Source organism: Staurois parvus, unplaced genomic scaffold (assembly GCF_062004578.1).
Source record: "Staurois parvus isolate SC_StPar_1 unplaced genomic scaffold, SC_StPar_1.0 ptg000088l, whole genome shotgun sequence".
Classification (NCBI taxonomy): Eukaryota; Metazoa; Chordata; class Amphibia; order Anura; family Ranidae; genus Staurois; species Staurois parvus.
In genome coordinates this window covers 2,770,028-2,789,323 of record NW_028317884.1, presented here as the reverse complement: position 1 = coordinate 2,789,323, position 19,296 = coordinate 2,770,028, and the positions used below count along the sequence as shown (strand labels likewise).

General features: G+C 40.5%; 1 protein-coding gene across 9 annotated transcripts in view; it reads right to left on the bottom strand.

Moving 5' to 3' along the window:
• The window catches only part of ANK1 (ankyrin 1), a 371,616-nt gene that overhangs the window by 64,527 nt on the left and 287,793 nt on the right, over positions 1 to 19,296 (bottom strand). For 7 of the 9 annotated variants that reach the window (XR_016311732.1, XM_089670260.1, XM_089670265.1 and 4 more), the window contains 6 exons: positions 16,702 to 16,792; positions 16,535 to 16,616; positions 13,957 to 14,054; positions 3,901 to 4,125; positions 405 to 559; positions 42 to 253 (listed from right to left, as the gene is read on the bottom strand). Coding sequence is in view for 8 of the 9 variants with exons in the window: in XM_089670260.1 (XP_089526386.1) it covers positions 42 to 253; positions 405 to 559; positions 3,901 to 4,125; positions 13,957 to 14,054; positions 16,535 to 16,616; positions 16,702 to 16,792 (863 nt within the window). In the remaining variant the exon portion in view is untranslated. The remainder of the gene's footprint in view (positions 1 to 41; positions 254 to 404; positions 560 to 3,900; positions 4,126 to 13,956; positions 14,055 to 16,534; positions 16,617 to 16,701; positions 16,793 to 19,296) is intronic. The other 2 variants (XM_089670261.1, XM_089670264.1) reach the window with 1 other exon arrangement.

Below are 19,296 nucleotides of genomic sequence, written 5' to 3'. Positions count from 1 at the left end.
TAAGAAAGAGGACTCACAATGAGTGTGTACAGGTCACTTACTTGTAGTGACAGCTTTACTTTCTTGGTTACAGCTGTTGGGGGGAAGGTGGCCTGAACCTGGGGTACTAACCGGCTTTTCAATATTCCCCCTTCTGGCCCAATGAGTTCACAGTCCTGGCAAACCCGGGACATGATCACAAAATAAAGTGGGAAGTCGGTGGTGACAATTCGGCAAAGGCGCTTCTTGTGCAACTCCTCTTCACTCTCCAGCTCTGTGGATGGACAATACAAAGTTGGCATTGAATTCGATCAAGGACTTAACTCCAGTTACAGTAACTTAAAAAGAATGTTCAATATAAAACAGTGGATTAGATGCTACAAATTACTTTTAACTGTTTGATCCCCACTGTAGAAAATGTATACCTTCATCCATGCCACTCAGTGCTTCCTCCAAATATTCCTTTCCATAACGATTCTGGTGCTCCTTCCACACAGACCCATTATCGCTGCGCAGTATAACCAGTTCTCGGTCACCACGTCCCACAGATGAAAAGTGGGGTATCTCTACCACCACTGGGCTACAGCAGAAGAAATTTATCAAACAGGATATTCATGGTTATGACAGGAATGTTTTAGTGATGTTATAATTCGGTGGTATTTACTTCCTACTTTTTTGGGCCCCAACTGTTACATTGCTTGACAATCCCATGGTATTCAAAATTGTACAATGAAGATAGCAAATTAATCTGTGGGCGTTTATACAGTACCTATGTGTGTACAAAATTACAGATGATGGCATGTCCTGCTTGATGTGTTACTTTGAGGCCCATTGTGGTACCTTTCCTATGGGTCATCAGCTTGCATACCGGCAGCAAAAAACATATCTGACCCTTTTTCCCAACACTCTGCAGTACAGCACATGTGCTCTTGATAGTATGCATTGTAGAGTGCTGAGAGTCAGGTGTGTACTGCATGGGTGCATTTTAGGAGCTGTTGGGAGCTGCATACCACACTCTAAACACATGCATACCAGGTATGTGCAATTTGCTTGATGGATATGCTGAGCATAACCTCTGGGACAGTCTCGACTTTGTACTGACAGTCTGTTATTTGAGTATATTGTACTGTGTATACTCGTACTGGTTACAGTGCTGTAAAATATTTTTTTTTTTTGCATATTTGTCACACTTAAATGATTCAGATCATCAAAAAAATTTTAATATTACACAAAGATAACCCGAGTAAATACAAAATGCAGTTTTTAAATGATGATTTCATTTATTAAGAGAATAAAAGCTGTCCAAACCTGCCTGGCCCTATGTGATAAAGTAATTGCCCCCTAAACCCCCTGCTGCATAACCAGTGCACCTGAGCTTGAGGTCATGAACTGATGGCCAGACATTCTCCTTCAGATTTTTCTGATAGAGCACAGAATTTATGGCTACATCAATTATGGCAAGTCGTCCAGGTCCTGAAGCTGCAAAGCAGCTCCAGACCATCGTACTACCACTTAGCGTGTTTGACTGTTGGTGTGATGTTCTTTTTATGAAATGCTGTGTTAATTTTACGCCAGATGTAATGGGATGCACACCTTTCAAAACGTTCAACTTTTGTCTCATCAGTCCACAAAATATTTGCCCAAAAGTCTTGCAGATAATCAAGATATTTATTGGAAAATGTGAGACAAGCCTTTGTATTCTTTTTAGTCAGCGGTGGCTTTCCCCTTGGAACTCTCCCATGGGTGCCATTTTTGCCCAGTCTCTTTCTTGTTGTTGAATCATGAACACTGACCTAAACTAAGGCAAGTACGGTCTGCATGTTTTTAGATGTTGTTCTGAGTTCATTTATGACCTCCTGGATGAGTCTTCGTTGTGCTCTTGGAGTAATTTTGGTAGGTTCACCACTGTTCCAAGTTTTCTCCATTTATGGATAATGGCTCTCACTGTGGTTCTCTGCAGCCCCAAAGACTTAGAAATGGCTTTGTAACCCTTTCCAGACTGATACATGTCAATTTCTCATCAGTTCTTGAATTTATTTAGATTGCAGCATGATGTGTTACCTTCTGAGATCTTTTAGCATTCTTCACTTTGTCAGACATCTTCTATTTAAGAGATTCCTTGATTCAACAGGTCTGGGTGTAATCAGGCCTGGGTGTGGCAACTGAAATTTACTCAGCTTTCCAAAAAATGTGGTTAATCATAGTTCATTCATGAGTTAGCAAAAGGAAAGGGGGTGTCAATTACTTTTTCAAATAGGTCCAGGCAGGTTTGGACAGCTTTTTTTCCTTAACCACTTGCCTACCGGGCACTTATACCCCCTTATTTACCAGGCCAATTTTCAGCTTTCAGTGCTGTCGCATTTTGATTGACAATTGCGCGGTCATTCAAGATTGTACCCATATGAAATTTTGATAATTTTTTTCTCACAAATAGAGCTTTCTTTTGGTGGTATTTAATCGCTGCTGGGCACTTTACTTTTTGTGCTATAAGCAAAAAAAGTGCAGAAAATTTTGAAAAAAAATAAAAGTTTTTTTGTTTCTATTATAAAATTTTTTAAACAGGTAATTTTTCTCCTTCACTGATGTGCGTTGATGAGGCAGCACTGATGGGCACTGATAGGCGGCACTGATGGGCACTGATAGGCAGCACTGAAGGGCACTGATAGGCGGCACTGATAGGCGGCACTAATGAGGTGGCACGGATAGGCGGCACTGATAGGCAGCCCTAATGAGGTGTCACGGATAGGTGGCACTGATATGCGGCACTGATTGGTGGCACTGATAGGCGACACTGATAATGGGTACTGATAGACAGCACTGATAGGTAGCACTGACTGACATCACTGCTGGGCATTGACTGGCGGCACTGCTGGGCACTGACTGGCACAACCGCTGAGCACTGACTGGTGGCACTGACTGGCAGCACTGCTGGGCTGCACTGATGGGCACTGGTGGGTGGCACTGGTGGGCACAGGTGGGTGGGCACAGGTGGGTGGCACTACTGGGCACAGGTAGGTGGCACTTCTGGGCACAGGTAGGTGGCACTTCTGGGCACAGGTGGTGACACTGCTGGGTGGCACAGGTGGGTGCATTGCTGGGCACAGGTGGGCGCACTGCTGGGCACAGGTGGGCGGAACTTGTGTGTGGCACTGCTGGGCACTGATGATCGGTGCCGATCCCCGCTCTGACAACTGCCGGTTTTCGGCAGTACTTTCCTCACGATCTGACAGCGTGAGGAAAGTGCAGCCGAGAACCGGCATTTGCATTTTCCCGGTGATCAGCGTGTCATTGGACACGGCTGATCACGTGGTAAAAGGCTGCTGTGATTGGCCTTTTACCACGTCACAGCAATCACAGAGATCGACGGGTGCGCGCCCCGGGGCAATTAGTTAATAAATGAAATCATCATTTAAAAACTTCATTTTGCATTTACTCTGGTTATCTTTGTACAAAATTAAAATTCGTTTGATGATCTGAATCATTTAAGTGTGATAAATATGCTACAAGAATGAAAAATCAGAAAGGTGGCAAATACTTTTTCACAGCACTGTATATCCATGATTTAGCAAGAGTATTTTTGTTTTCCAATTGTATCGCATTCATGCTGGACTTTTTGCTCCGAAGTTTAATTTATTGGTTTTGCTTTTTGTTATTTTATATGTCTTACAAAATCTTTAATAAAAATTACCTGACTAAAAAAAAAGAGTCTTTCACAACATATGTAAACACAATAACATGCATACATCTGGTGTGTCAAGCCCCAACACTATCATACAAAATAGCATTTATAGCAAACATAATTTGTCTAAATTTCCATCCTGGGCTCCATTAAAACTACAATTTCTTGGGTAAGAAAAAACATGTCAGTAAAACAGAAATCAAACTCTTTTTTTGTGCAGAGGTAGTAGCTCTATCTCCTACCTCAGAAACTGGGCTCCGGTAGGACCCAGGGCAATTATCCTGCTGGTCAATCCTTCTTCTTCACCCAGGGGTGGCGGGTTATTAAGCTTTTGTGGTTTCACAAGGCGGCAGGTAATGCGTGTAGGTGCTGCACATGTTCGCGGTGGGATAATAACCCGCAGACCATTGTGACGGCTTCCACGCATTGAGCCACCTCGGGCATCTACCATAAAACTGACTAAAAACCTGCAAACAAAAAAAAAGGATTACAGTCAACTGAAACAGGAGCAACACAAAAGACTACATATCCAATATAAATAAATATGTACAGCGGGTAAAATAAGTATTCAACACATCACCATTTCTTTCAGTAAATATATTTCTAAAGGTGCTATTTACATGCAATTTCAGTTTAGAAATTAAGTTATGTGTAATAGTATAGAATGAGACAGGGAACAAGTATTGAACACATGAAGAAAGGGAGGTGCAAAAAAGGCATTGAAAGCCAAGACACCAGCTGAAATCTATCAGTAATTAGAAAGCAATCCTGCCCCTTGTCAGTGCAAATTGATATCAGCTGATTCAGTCCCAAATGATGGCCTATAAAAAAGGTATCTCATTACCAAGGTGTCACACAAGAAATATCTCATGATGGGTAAAAGCAAAGAGCTCTCTAAAGACTTTTGCAACCTTATTGTTGCAAAACATACTGATGGCATTGGTTACAGGATTTCCAAACTTCTGAATGTTACAGTGAGCACTGTTGGGGCTATAATCCAGAAGTGGAAAGAATATCATTTCACCATAAACCGTCCACGACCAGGTGCTCCTCGCAATATTTCTGACAGAGGAGTAAAAAGAATTATCAGATACAGTCAGGTCCATAAATATTGGGACATCGACACAATTCTAACATTTTTGGCTCTGTACACCACCACAATGGATTTGAAATGAAACAAACAAGATGTGCTTTAACTGCTGACTGTCAGCTTTAATTTGAGGGTATTTACATCCAAATCAGGTGAACGGTGTAGGAATTACAACAGTTTGCATATGTGCCTCCCACTTGTTAAGAGACCAAAAGTAATGGGACAGAATAATAATCATAAATCAAACTTTCACTTTTTAATACTTGGTTGAAAATCCTTTGCAGTCAATTACAGCCTGAAGTCTGGAACGCATAGACATCACCAGATGCTGGGTTTCATCCCTGGTGATGCTCTCCCAGGCCTCTACTGCAACTGTCTTCAGTTCCTGCTTGTTCTTGGGGCATTTTCCCTTCAGTTTTGTCTTCAGCAAGTGAAATGCATGCTCAATCGGATTCAGGTCAGGTGATTGACTTGGCCATTGCATAACATTCCACTTCTTTCCCTTAAAAAACTCTTTGGTTGCTTTTGCAGTATGCTTTGGGTCATTGTCCATCTGCACTGTGAAGCTGCGTCCAATGAGTTCTGAAGCATTTGGCTGAATATGAGCAGATAATATTGCCCGAAACACTTCAGAATTCATCCTGCTGCTTTTGTCAGCAGTCACATCATCAATAAATACAAGAGAACCAGTTCCATTTGCAGCCATACATGCCCACGCCATGACACTACCACCACCATGCTTCACTGATGAGGTGGTATGCTTAGGATCATGAGCAGTTCCTTTCCTTCTCCATACTCTTCTCTTCCCATCACTCTGGTACAAGTTGATCTTGGTCTCATCTGTCCATAGGATGTTGTTCCAGAACTGTGAAGGCTTTTTTAGATGTCGTTTGGCAAACTCTAATCTGGCCTTCCTGTTTTTGAGGCTCACCAATGGTTTCCATCTTGTGGTGAACCCTCTGTATTCACTCTGGTGAAGTCTTCTCTTGATTGTTGACTTTGACACACATACACCTACCTCCTGGAGAGTGTTCTTGATCTGGCCAACTGTTGTGAAGGGTGTTTTCTTCACCAGGGAAAGAATTCTTCGGTCATCCCCCACAGTTGTTTTCCGTGGTCTTCCGGGTCTTTTGGTGTTGCTGAGCTCACCGGTGCGTTCCTTCTTTTTAAGAATGTTCCAAACAATTGTTTTGGCCACACCTAATGTTTTTGCTATCTCTCTGATGGTTTTGTTTTGTTTTTTCAGCCTAATGATGGCTTGCTTCACTGATAGTGACAGCTCTTTGGATCTCATCTTGAGAGTTGACAGCAACAGATTCCAAATGCAAATAGCACACTTGAAATGAACTCTGGACCTTGTATCTGCTCATTGTAATTGGGATAATGAGGGAATAACACACACCTGGCCATGGAACAGCTGAGAAGCCAACTGTCCCATTACTTTTGGTCCCTTAACAAGTGGGAGGCACATATGCAAACTGTTGTAATTCCTACACCGTTCACCTGATTTGGATGTAAATACCCTCAAATTAAAGCTGACAGTCTGCAGTTAAAGCACATCTTGTTCGTTTCATTTTAAATCCATTGTGGTGGTGTATAGAGCCAAAAATTTTAGAATTGTGTCCATGCCCCAATATTTATGGACCTGACTGTATATCAGAAGAGTTGTCCAAGAGCCAATGACCACTTGTGGAGAGCTTCAGAAAGACCTGGAATTAGCAGGTACAATTGTTTCAAAGAGTAATACTGTCATGGCCTATATGCATGCTCACTACGCAAGACTCCATTGCTGAAGAAATTGCATGCTGAAGCTCATTTAAAGTTTTCCACACAACATTTAGACAAGCCTGCGAAATACTGGGAGAATATAATCTGGTCAGATGAGACTAAAATTGAACTCTGGATGCCATAATACACACCATGTTTGGAGGTTAAATGGCACTACACACCACCCCAAAAATAACATACCAGCAGTGAAGAATGGAGGTCGGAACATCATGGTGTGGGGCTGTTTTTCAACATGGTATTGGCAAACTTCACATTGAAAATTATAAATATAACTCAAGCGCTTACTATGGTGAATACAAAATATATCAATTAATAAATAAGTATATAAGTATAGGATATAAATGCTGTATCCGCTAGTGCACACAACCCATGTCTCAGTAGGCTAACTAGTGAAATAATGTAAGTGTAAAAAAAAGTGCTGCGCTACATAATCAGAAAATGCACAATCCCTATAGAATATAACTAAACCAAAAACACAGGACAGTGAATTAAAAAAACAGAGATAGTGACTCAAAAAAATTATTATTATAACAACCAAAGTCCAATCAATTGGTGTTCTGCTGTGGACCCTCCTTGAGATAACGACCACCGTGTGCAGCTATCACAGGATTCAAGTGCAACCTCTCCACCACCATTAATCTGCTCACCTCCAGCAGTGTGACTTCACATTATACAATGTTTTGGTCTAACTGCACTTTTGGTCACAAACATATGGACACTGAAGTTCAACTTGCTGAAGATTAATTTCAAGGTTGCCCCCTTCAGATAACCGCCTAAGGGTCAGCCGTATTCCTCATAAATGTATTTATTTATTTCAGGTACTTATATAGCGCCATCAATTTACGCAGCGCTTTACACATATATATTGTATATTCACATCAGTCCCTAACCCTCAAGGGGCGTACAATCCAAGGTCCCTAACTTACATTCATACATACACATATCAGGGCCAATTTAGACAGGACCCAATTAACCTACCAGCATGTCTTTGGAGTGTGGGAGGAAACCGGAGTACATGGAGAAAACCCACGCAGGCACAGGGAGAACATGCAAACTCCAGGCAGGTGGTGCAGTGGCTGGGATTCGAACCAACAACCCTAGTACTGCCAGGCGGAAGTGCTAACCATTTAGCCACTCTGCTGCCCCAAGCTCAACATAGTGCTTTACACTTTAAAACTTTTATGGTACAATGAACCATAAGTAATGCACTCATATTCAGTAGGTGCACAACCACACCAAGTATGATGAGCATCCAGCAATGTACTTCTTAAGGCACAAGATGGCAGTATTATCCCCAGCAGCATAGGCCAGTTCAGGCTCCAAATTGTCACCACATTGTGTAATGCAAGGCAAAGCACGGCCCTGTATGTATAATGCAATTTCCTTACTATAATGATCATTATAGTAAGGCAATTGCATTATACATACAGGGCCCATGCTTTGCCTTGCATTACACAGTGACAATTTGGAGCCTGTATTGGGTTGACTGGTCTATGCTGCTGGGGACAATACTGCCATCTTGCGCCTTAAGCAGTACATTGCTGGATGCCCATCATACTTGGTGCGGTTATGCACCTACTGAATGTGAGTGCATTTGTTATGGTTCATTGTACAATAAAATTTTTAAAGGATAAAGCACTATGTTTATGAGGAATACGGCTGACCCTTAGGCGGTTATCTGGAGAGGGCATTCTTTGAGTTAATCTTCAGCAAGTTGAACTTCTTTGGGACCAAAAGTGCAGTTAGACCAAAACATTGTATAATGTGAGGTCACACTGCTGGAGGTGAGCAGATTTATGGTGGAGAGTTTGCACTTGAATCCTGTGATAGCTGCACACGGTGGTCGTTATCTCAAGGAGTGTCCACAGCAGAACACCGACTGATTGGAATTAGGTTTATATAATAATAATTTTTTTGAGTCAATATCTCTGTTTTTTAGAGTTCACTGTCCTGTGTTTTTGGTTTAGTTATATTCTATAGGGATTGTGCATTTTTTGATTAAGTAGCGCAGCACTTTTTTTACACTTACATTATTTCATATCATTGAAGGAAGGATGAATGGAAAAATGTACCAAGATATTCTTGATAAAAATCTGCTGCCATCTACCAGAATGTTGAAGATGAAACAAGGGTGGACATTTCAGAAAGACAATAATCCCAAACACAAAGCCAAGGAAGCTCTTTACTGGTTTCAAAAAAGAAAATAAAGCTACTAAAATGGCCCAGCCAATCACCTGATGTGAATCCAATAGAAAATCTATGGAAAAAACTAAAAATCTGAGTTCCTAGAAGAGGCCCGCTGAACCTTCAAGGTTTGAAGACGGTGTGGAGGAATGGTCCAAAATCACACCTGAGCAATGAATGCGACTAGTTTCTCCATACAGGAGTCATCTTGAAGTTGTCATTACCATCAAAGGATTTTGTACGAAGTATTAAATAAATTTCAGTTAGCGTTCAATACTTTTTCCCTGTGTCATTCAATTTTATTACACATAACTTAATTTCTGAACTTACTTGTTTTTCTTTCTTTGTATGTATGGATTGCATGGGTTGTTACCAACATGTGGTGAAAAATGTCATGTCAATAGTACCTTTAGAAATATATTTACTTAGAAAAATGGTGACGTGTTCAATACTTATTTTACCCGCTGTATATCCTCTCAAAGTGAAAAATAGGAAAGAATAGCTGTAATTGCCAGTGTGTCACACTGATCCAAAACAGTTTTAATTATGTTTCTTCCTCTTTTTTTCTTTTTCATGACTATTTCTTACATAATCCGCCTCATATCCATCCAACAAATATTTATACACCAGATTTATGTCATCTACCGATTTCTGTGTATCAAAACACCATCTGTAGCAGCATTTGTTGGGATTGTTGATGCAGCACTAGCCCCCACTAAGCCTGTTAGGAGTATACAGACTGTGCTTTTGCAGTACCTGCAGAGCCAACTTAAAAAGTTTGTGCACATAGAGTTCTCATTTTTGGAACAATTTGCAGACGATATTCTGGTAATACAACCTGGCATGGAGGAATAAAATCTGGGCAATGCATGACTTCCTACACAATACTATAAACTTGTTAGACTGACTTAACGAAAATCAATCTTGCTTCGGACTAAATTCTGTAAAGTAAATTTTATTCATTGTTGATATGGATTACTGCACCCCCTGATTATCTTGTTAAGTCATCCAGAAGTCCTGTATATCACACAGGGTTCCATGCAAAAAGGTTCCTCAGAAACACACTAGCAACCAATCTGCATCTCCCTCTTCTTTGCTAGTAGTGCATGGAAAACATTAAATGGTGGCTTCTGATTGGTTACGAAAGGCAACAAGAACCATTCCACTTTTAAACACTGTTAAGTGTAATGCACACACCATCTGATTGGGAATCAGAATGTCTTCAGATTTCCTTTATGCAGCAACCTGGGGAGATGTGTAGTGCTGCTCAAAGCTGGAGGTATGAAGCGTTTTCCCCGGGGGGGTTCAGAAAAAGGGAACTGGCATTTGGTTACATTAATCCAGGAGTGTCAGCATGAAAGGAGTAAGGCATTGCTGTACCAACCCAGTGCTAGTGAAGGTGTTTGGCCTCAGCCAGCACTGCTCCACTGGCCATGCCCACTGACGTGTTCCACCCCAGCCACCGGGGCTTCATCATACAGGAGGGAATGCAAGCAAGATATGAGTATTTATACATCATTGGGGTGGGTAGAGTGGTGTCTTACTCCTTTCATTCCTTTATGCAGTGGTCAATCTTCTCCAAAGGGCCAAAGATAAAAATGTTAGGGAATCATTTCACCCAAACTATGGTAGATGCCAAGGACTCTATCCACCTCAAAGCTTCTTATTGATATTTCTCAGGGACAGTCTTTGTATGATCTCTGCACATCTTTGTATCTGTACACCTGCTGGGGACAAAATGCAGGGGTTCTGCTCTCTCTGATGGATTTTGTATTCGTTTTATAGAAAAGAAGGAGTTCATATATGTAAAGGTCCATCAGATGTGTGCTCGATATTCAAGAGGAGCAGCCATTATAAGGTAAAGCTACTCTTGAATATCGTATATCCAGTATATATAAAATTATTTTACCTGTATATATCATATGTACTACACCCTTTACAATACAGTTCAAAACCTGATATTAATTAATTATTATGGTTAAATTAGTACTGCAACTACATGCTCATACATATCAAGTAAGGTAAAGCATACAGTTGTTCCTTTTTCAAAAACAATTAATGTTTATGAAGTTAGATAATTTTTAATATATGCCCATAGACAAATTTTTTTGCACAAGGATTATTATTAGAATTTTTTATTATTTCCAAAATAAATGTTTAAATTAACTTAATCAAATTGATATGGAATTTTATTTCATTCATGTATAGTATTATGAATATCTGAGAGGATATTTTAGGCATGAGTAGTAATAGTAGTTTATGAAATCAATCTGTGTATCTGTGTAATATTCATTTACACGTAGTATTATGTGCTGCATAAAAAGGTTATATGAATGTATACAGTACATGGGTAGTAGAATAAGTTTATAAGCCTTCAAGCCCAGTGAACTGTCACAATGGCAAATGATAACCCTATACTAAAAGTAATATATAGCATAAATCAAACCCACATCCCAGCAAACAGCGCATCAAGAGAGGATATAAAATATCTACTACCTTAAGCTGACCACTGAGTGAATTTCAGCCAGTTCTTGATGAACCAGACAAAATTCGCTCAGTGGGTGGCCCTGTTGGTTCCACTCCATTTGGCAAAAGTTGCTTGTTCTTTTGCTGAAGGATTCTACTGGAAATTTTTTGAACGAACAATGTCTGCATCCAATCACAGATGCAGTCACTGTTACGGTATTCTAACAACCAGTGCCGGTGGCTGTCAGAATACTAAAGCCCAACAGGGCGATTTGATCATCTGCAATATTTAGTGTGGATGGCGGAATCTGTTAGATTTCTTTCATTCAGACCTTAGCCTCTACCTGTACAGTCAGCTTTACTTAGCTGTAGTTAGCTCTGTACACAGCAGCTCCAAGCTATCAGTTGGCCATTACTGTCCTAGAGCCTACCAATATAACAGAATACCAAGAGAAGGAATATTTGGGCATTTTAGTAGGGATAATCTATAGCAGCAGCAGCAAGTAAGCACAAAGTGAAACAAATATGAATTTGAGGCATGGTATATTTTTACATAGTTACATTGAGACAACTTGGACCAATGTAGCCATGCATATACCATAACTGTCCAATGCCCCTGGAAGCTGGAAATCACCGAAGTTGACACCGTTAGTACAGTGATCTCCACTAGCTTCCGATTCCAGTGCTGAGTGGCTGGCCTGATACATTGTGAACAAAGGAGGCCATACGCTCAGCACAGGACCCTAAAGAAAGTGGATATCACTGGAGTAGAAGTGTCTTCTTCAGCGATTTCCAGCTTTCAGGCGCATTGGCCATGTATGGTATATGCATAGTTACATTGGTCCAATCTGGCCCAATATACAGTCATGGCCGAAATTGTTGGCACCCTTGATATTTTTCCTGAAAATCAAGTATTTCACACAAAAAAGGTATTGCATTAACACATGTTTTGCTATACACATGTTTATTCCCTTTGTATGTATTGGAACAAATATAAAACAGAGGCAGAAAAGCAAATATGACATAATGTCACACAAAACCCCAAAAATGGGCTGGACAAAAGTATTGGCACCCTTAACTTAATATTTGGTTGCACACCCTTTGGAAAACATAACTGAAATCAGTCGCTTCCTATAACCATCAATAAGCTTCTGACACCTCTCACCCGGAATTTTGGACCACTCTTCCTTTGCAAACAGCTCCAGGTCTCTCTTATTGGAAGGACACCTTTTCCCAACAGCAATTTTAAGATCTCTCCACAGGTGTTCAATGGGATTTAGATCTGGGCTCATTGCTGGCCACTTCAGAACTCTCCAGCGCTTCTTTGCCATCCATTTCTGAGTGCTTTTTGACGTATGTTTGGGGTCATTGTCCTGCTGGAAGACCCAGGATCTTGGACGCAAACCCAGCTTTCTGACACTGGGCCCTACAGTGCGACCCAAAATCCTTTGGTAATCCTCAGATTTCATGATGCCTTGCACACAGTCAAGGCACCCAGTGCCAGAGGCAGCAAAACAACCCCAAAACATCATTGAACCTCCACCATATTTTACCGTAGGTACTGTGTTTTGTTCTTTGTAGGCCTCATTCCGTTTTCGGTAAACAGTAGAATGATGTGCTTTACCGAAAAGCTCTATCTTGGTCTCATCTGTCCACAAGACGTTTTCCCAGAAGGCTTTTGGCTTACTCAAGTACATTTTGGCAAACTGTAGTCTTGCTTTTTTATGTCTCTGTGTCAGCAGTGGGGTCCTCCTGGGTCTCCTGCCATAGCGTTTCATTTCATTTAAATGTCGACGGATAGTTCGCGCTGACACTGATGCTCCCTGAGCCTGCAGGACAGCTTGAATGTCTTTGGAACATGTTTGGGGCTGCTTATCCACCATCCGGACTATTCTGCGTTGCAATCTTTCATCAATTTTCCTCATCCGTCCACGACCAGGGAGATTAGCTACAGTGCCATGGGTTGCAAACTTCTTGATAATGTTGCGCACTGTGGACAAAGGCAAATCTAGTTCTCTGGAGATGGACTTGTAACCTTGAGATTGTTGATATTTTGCCACAATTTTGGTTCTCAGGTCCTCAGACAGTTCTCGTCTCCTCTTTCTGTTGTCCATGCTTAGTGTGGCACAGACAGACACACAATGCAAAGGTTAAGTGAACGTCTCTCCTTTTTATCTGCTTTCAGGTGTGATTTCTATATTGCCCACACCTGTTACTTGCCCCAGGTGAGTTTACAGGAGCATCACATGCTTGTAACATTCTTATTTATCCGCAGTTGTGAAAGGGTGCCAATACTTTTGTCCAGCCCATTTTTGGAGGTTTGTGTGACATTATGTCGAATTTGCTTTCTTTCCTCCCTTTTTTTGTTTTGTCCCAATACACACAAAGGGAATAAACATGTGTATAGCAAAACATGTGTTAATGCAATACGTTTCGTGAGAAATACATGATTTCCTGGAGAAATATCAAGGGTGCCAACAATTTCGGCCATGACTGTAAGTATGTAAAAATATACCATGCCTAGAATTCATCTTTAAGGAATTAAACCAGTCTAGAAACTAGGCAGTCTGTGTGTGTACTATTCTTTTTTTATAACACAGTTATACAAATTAAAAAGGTGTGCAATATGTTTGCATTATACAACAGAGACAACACAGTTTTCAGCCTGTCTCCTGACATGGTAAGCAGTAAGCATATGTAATTCTCAGTGAACATGTCATACATAGTGGAGACCTAGCTGTATGCACAGGTCTGTCCTTTTTTCACTTACCCTGTGTGGACTGGACTTGCCACAGGACTGATGTTATCTGAGGTTTCAGTAGCTGGACTGCTTGGGATCTGGGATTCATCATCTAATTCCCTAGATGACTGAAATCAAAGAGGGACAACATCAGCACACATGCCTTTCAGTTACTATAATATTGTAGGGTGGGTCCTTTTTTTAACATAGTTATTTCTTTATGTTGTAGCAGACCAGGTTCTTTGACCATCTTTATATGCAATATACAACTATCCAAAAATAAATACAGTATATGAAGAACTAATAATTCATGCCATAATAAATATTCTATACAAATAACAAGAAGCATGTTACATCAGTGCATCAATGCATCACAAATAGATAAGATAAGAAATAGATAAGACATTAAATTTATATTTAACAATGTAAAAAATTAAATTAAAAAAATTAAAGTAAATGTACAAAAATACATTGATTAAACTAATTAAAATAAAAAAAATGCATTTAAAAATTAATTAAATATATATTAGTGTATTGATTTATTACACTTCTTTTATTATTTGTAAAGATTATTATTGTATGGTATAAATGATTAGTTCTTCATATATTGATTTTTTTGGTAGAGCTGTATGTTGCACACAAAGATGGCCAAAGAACCTGGAAGAAGACTGGGCGAAGGTGGAAGCACCGGTGAGGGTGTTTGCATCACTGGAAGCAGGTAAATACTGCAGATTCATTTTGTTTTAAGATGACCGAGGAACCCATGTGGCTATAAATGCAGGAGTTTATTCCTAACAATCACTAGAACTGAATAAGCTATTTGGATAAGTGGTGACAGATCTTCAACATTATGGATCAAGTCCAGTTAAATGTGAATAACTACTGGGTATACCATGACCCGGATAAACGAGTTCTTTATTTTTTGTACAGACAGAACAAACAGTTCTGCTGGAAGGATCAAAAGGTAATTACATGATATTGCAGAGAGGTTTGTAAATACAGAGTGGGCAGTCTGAAGGGCAACTATATCTAAAAATAAATGTTATACTTTATTTTTAATATTTAAACGTTTTATTGAGTTCTTCAGTACAGTTTAGAAAGGTAAGGCTCAAACATATAATACAGTATTCATAAACACATATTTCAGGCAATTCCATCAGTACTAGTCAAAGAGTCAGCTGACTGGCAAGTTTTACGAATGCCATATTCAAAAAGTCAACATAGCATGCTGTTGTACCAGTTTTCAAAAACAACGTGAAAAACAAAAAGTAGAATCCAATAGGTCATGTAGTCTAATGTAGTACAGCTTTTTATAGGTGCCCCAAACGAGGTGTACTGGGATATGAAAGCGAAGAGGAAGAAAGAAGAAAATAAAAAAGGTGTGTGTGTGGAGGGGAGAGGGGGGAAGGGAAGAGGTAAAGGGAATGGGTAAAGAACCCCATCCCACACAGCTGAGACTTCAAGAGTTCAGACAATACTTAGTACAGGAATTCTGTCAAGTATGTAGGGCCTCAGCGGTGGGCAAACTGCTACTATATACCAGAGGCCTTATCTATGTGAGTGTAGGGGACACATAGGTGCTGTAGTTTCAAGAACATCGGAAATCATACCAGTAGAACCAAGTTTTATCAAATTGTTCTTCTTTCTGTTTCAGGGCAGCTGTCAGCTGTTCCATTTCATTTATCTCATTCACCACAGCTACTCCTTACTTCCTCAGGGAAAACCGATGGTGCTCAACAGAGAAGATCAGGGACATGGTGTCACCAGCCCTGGACTTCTGACGGGCCCTACAGATCAGACACTTTTTGATTTCTATCATTGATATCAATAGCATTAGAGATCTGGTAATGCCCTTTGAAAAAAATGTTCTTACTCCTACACTTCCGAGACACACACTTTCCATCTCCTACTCCCTGCCGACTTAACCTGTGCTTCCTTATCTTCCAAAGTAGGAACGAGATCTGGGTAAGACTTTCACGGATAAACAGAGGAAATACATTCTGTACTTTGCCCCCCGAGCTTCCATCACCAGCAGATTTCAGGAAACTAAATATAAAGTTATAATGCGCTGGTACTGGGTCCCCACTCTGCTTCATAAGATCTTCCCCACAGGTTCTTGCTAATGCTGGTGATACCAAAATGAGAACCAAACTAACCTACATACTTTTTGGTCCTGCCCCTTCCTTCGCCTTTTTTGGAGCTCGATTAGGAACACTGGGGTTGATTTACTAAAACTGAACAGTGCAAAATCTGGTGCAGCTCTGCATAGAAACCAATCAACTTCCAGGTTTTATTGTCAAGCTTAATTGAACAAGCCGAACTTTGGCTACAATGCACAGATGTACCAGATTCAGAGTGCTCCAGTTTTAGTAAATCTCCCCCATTGTCTTTAAGCTAATAGATATAGCCTTGGAGGATAGGCCGGAATAATATCTGATACATCTCACTCCATTTTCCTGGCACAGGTATAAGTGGTGTCTTTTGGTCCACTTACTTAAGGCTGCAAAGATCTGCATGCCACAAAAATGGAAATGCCAGGATACTTTTAAAAATGTAATCTGTGGCAATCCAAAATTTATTCTGCTATGAATGTATTAATATAAGTTACCGGTTCATCTTCCTCTTTTTTAAATACGACTGTTTCAGGGGTGACACAAGGAATTCTGGGCAATCCAGGTGACCCCACCCTGCTAAAGAGAGAAATGACATCACATGTAGATGAATAAAACAAAACTAAGAGATACAATATGGGAATGTGATGGTTTCTTTAATTACCCCTGGTCGAGTTTAGGTAAGAATTCCATGTCTGTATCCTCATCCCGTTCTCTGGGCCCCGGAGGGGGTCTGAAATCCGGTGGCTCCTCCCCTAGGAAACAGCACAGAGGTAAAAGGAGACAGTGGCTAGGGTAGCATATATATTGTATATAGTGATCTCCTATGTGAGTCGCACACAAACACTATAGTCTTTATCTAATAAGGCAAAAGCAATGTGCAGTAACCCAGCGCAGCCAATCAAAAATCAAAATCACCAATTGTTGTTCTGACTGCACTGATCATCTCAAAACTGCTATTTGATTGGCTTCTGTGGCTATCTGCACACCATTGTCTTTTGGTATGATGTTATTAAATAAAGATCTATTACGCATCAGTATACACTCGCAAAAGTGTGTTTGTGACTCAGATCTGTAAAGAAAAGTAACAAATACGAATAACACACACCGATTACAGATGCTCAGTAAACATGCACACGTGCAAAAAAAAAAACACACGCCAACACACAAAGCACAAATATCTGATACATCTTGCAGCAATGACTCACATAGAAGTTGAAGCCTGTAGCATTGCATTATGTTAATGGTTGCATATTTATGTTAATGATCCTGCAGAAGAGACTGGATGATTCACGTCATATTACAGATAAAGCAGCGTACTGTGTTGTTTTATTAGGTGCGAAATCCATATTAAGAAATAGTAATACGATGATGCAGAGAAATTCAATTATAAATGTAAGCAAAACTTTTTTTTAGCTTTAGATACGGTGGAGAGAGATTAGAACCCCTGTCAGGATTGTATTACTGTCTGTGCCTCTATTTGGGAGATTCACCCTCCCTGTTTGTCCTGTTTAATGTTCTCACCAAATCCCAAATGTTAGGGTTGTCACCAGAACAGGAATAGAGGGGAAAATTTAGAATGGGAACCCTAGTTCTGGTGACCCTGGTGACAACCAGGGATTCTTCTGACTTTGGAAGGATTACCTCCCACTTCCTGGTATGGATAAGGGACAGGAAGTGAAGAGCAATCTCCCCAATGAGACACAGGTTGCAAAAAACTGACAGGGTTTATAACCCTCCCTTACTCTCTCTGGAGTGAAAAAAACAAAGCTTTACCTCTAGTTCTACTATAACCTGTGACTATATATATATAAACCTTAATATTTACTCAAATTTAAAGATATTAAAGAAATTGGATGTGGTATTTAAATGGGGCCTAAAGGATTCTCTAATGTAATGCAGTCCTATATATGAGACATGGAGATAGATTTAATTTACCCTGCACTGTGATAAAGTTCTGATGGATTGAGAGGATTGATGGCTCCCATGGGTCAAGTCCTCCCGCTATTGTTCTAAATTTGTTGGGTTTTCCCTAAGCAATGGACATTGTTTCTGCCTGCAACCCAGAAGTGTTCTTCAGTGGATACAGTGAAAAGATACAGAGTTGTAGTTTATGCATAATTATTTCACTCTGGTCAATCACTAGGAGGTTTATGCCAGTGATGTGGGCTGAGGAAGGAGATACATATATGCAGAGAACCCTTCTATAAAAGCCCCTTGCCTCCCAGACTTTGTCTGGAGAAGATGTACAGTAGCTAAAGAGGGACTCCCTCCCTCCCAGGCTTTGTGAGGTGGGGAGGCTGAGGAAGAGGTCCCATGACTCCCAGGCATGTGGCCTGGCGAGGGAACGGTTCCATAGGCATATCCCAAGGTTTGGGAATGGGCCTATGCTATGGTCTGGAAGACAAAAAGGTGGCTTTTAAGGGGAGCACCTTCATGTAAAGTTTGCTCAGTCCATTGCCGTTTTAAGCACTCAACTGAAGACTGCCAGTTTCAGCTTAAAGCGGAACTAAATTTACGCTGTAAATACAGCAGGCAGGCAGGTAAAGTGTCCCTATCTGCCTGCATGCGCAGCTCAGTGTACAGTGCAGTGCCAGCCTCTGAGTGCCAGAATGACTGGTTCCAGTGCATTTGCAGTAGTGACATCATCCAGTGTTGGCCAGTAAAAGGGCCTGAAGATCAACACTTAGAAGAAGATGCCGGCGAGAGACTGTTGGAGAGGTGCCCTTTAGTTCCACTTTAAAGGTACACAAGTAGTTTATGAGAGGGTCTATAGATTTTTCATTTTGAGTGGAATACTTTGACACTATTTTGTGTGTCCTGTAATCCCTTAGGCTACTTTCACACTGATCCTAGCAAAAATGCGGCAAAAATGCTTATGCGTTTTTACCGTGTTTTTGCCACATTTTTACTGCAGTTGTTACAGGACATGTGACTCAAAAACACACCAAAAACACACCGGGGTGCCTTTTTGATGCGTTTTTGACACTTTTTACATTGATATCAATGGGGAGGTGAGTTTTTGGTGCTTTTTTTTTTTTACCGCACCAAACCTGAAAAAAAAAGGGAACAAGCAGGATTTTAAAAAAACACACATGACCTGTAACGGATCAGTGTGAAGAGTTCCATAGGAATACATGGTCACACATTTGTCTTCCACTTTTTCAAATGCAAAAGTGGAAAAAAAACGGATCAGTGTAAAAGTAGATTAACTCTCTCTTACCTGGACACTGAGACAAAAAAATCATGCAAGAAAAGA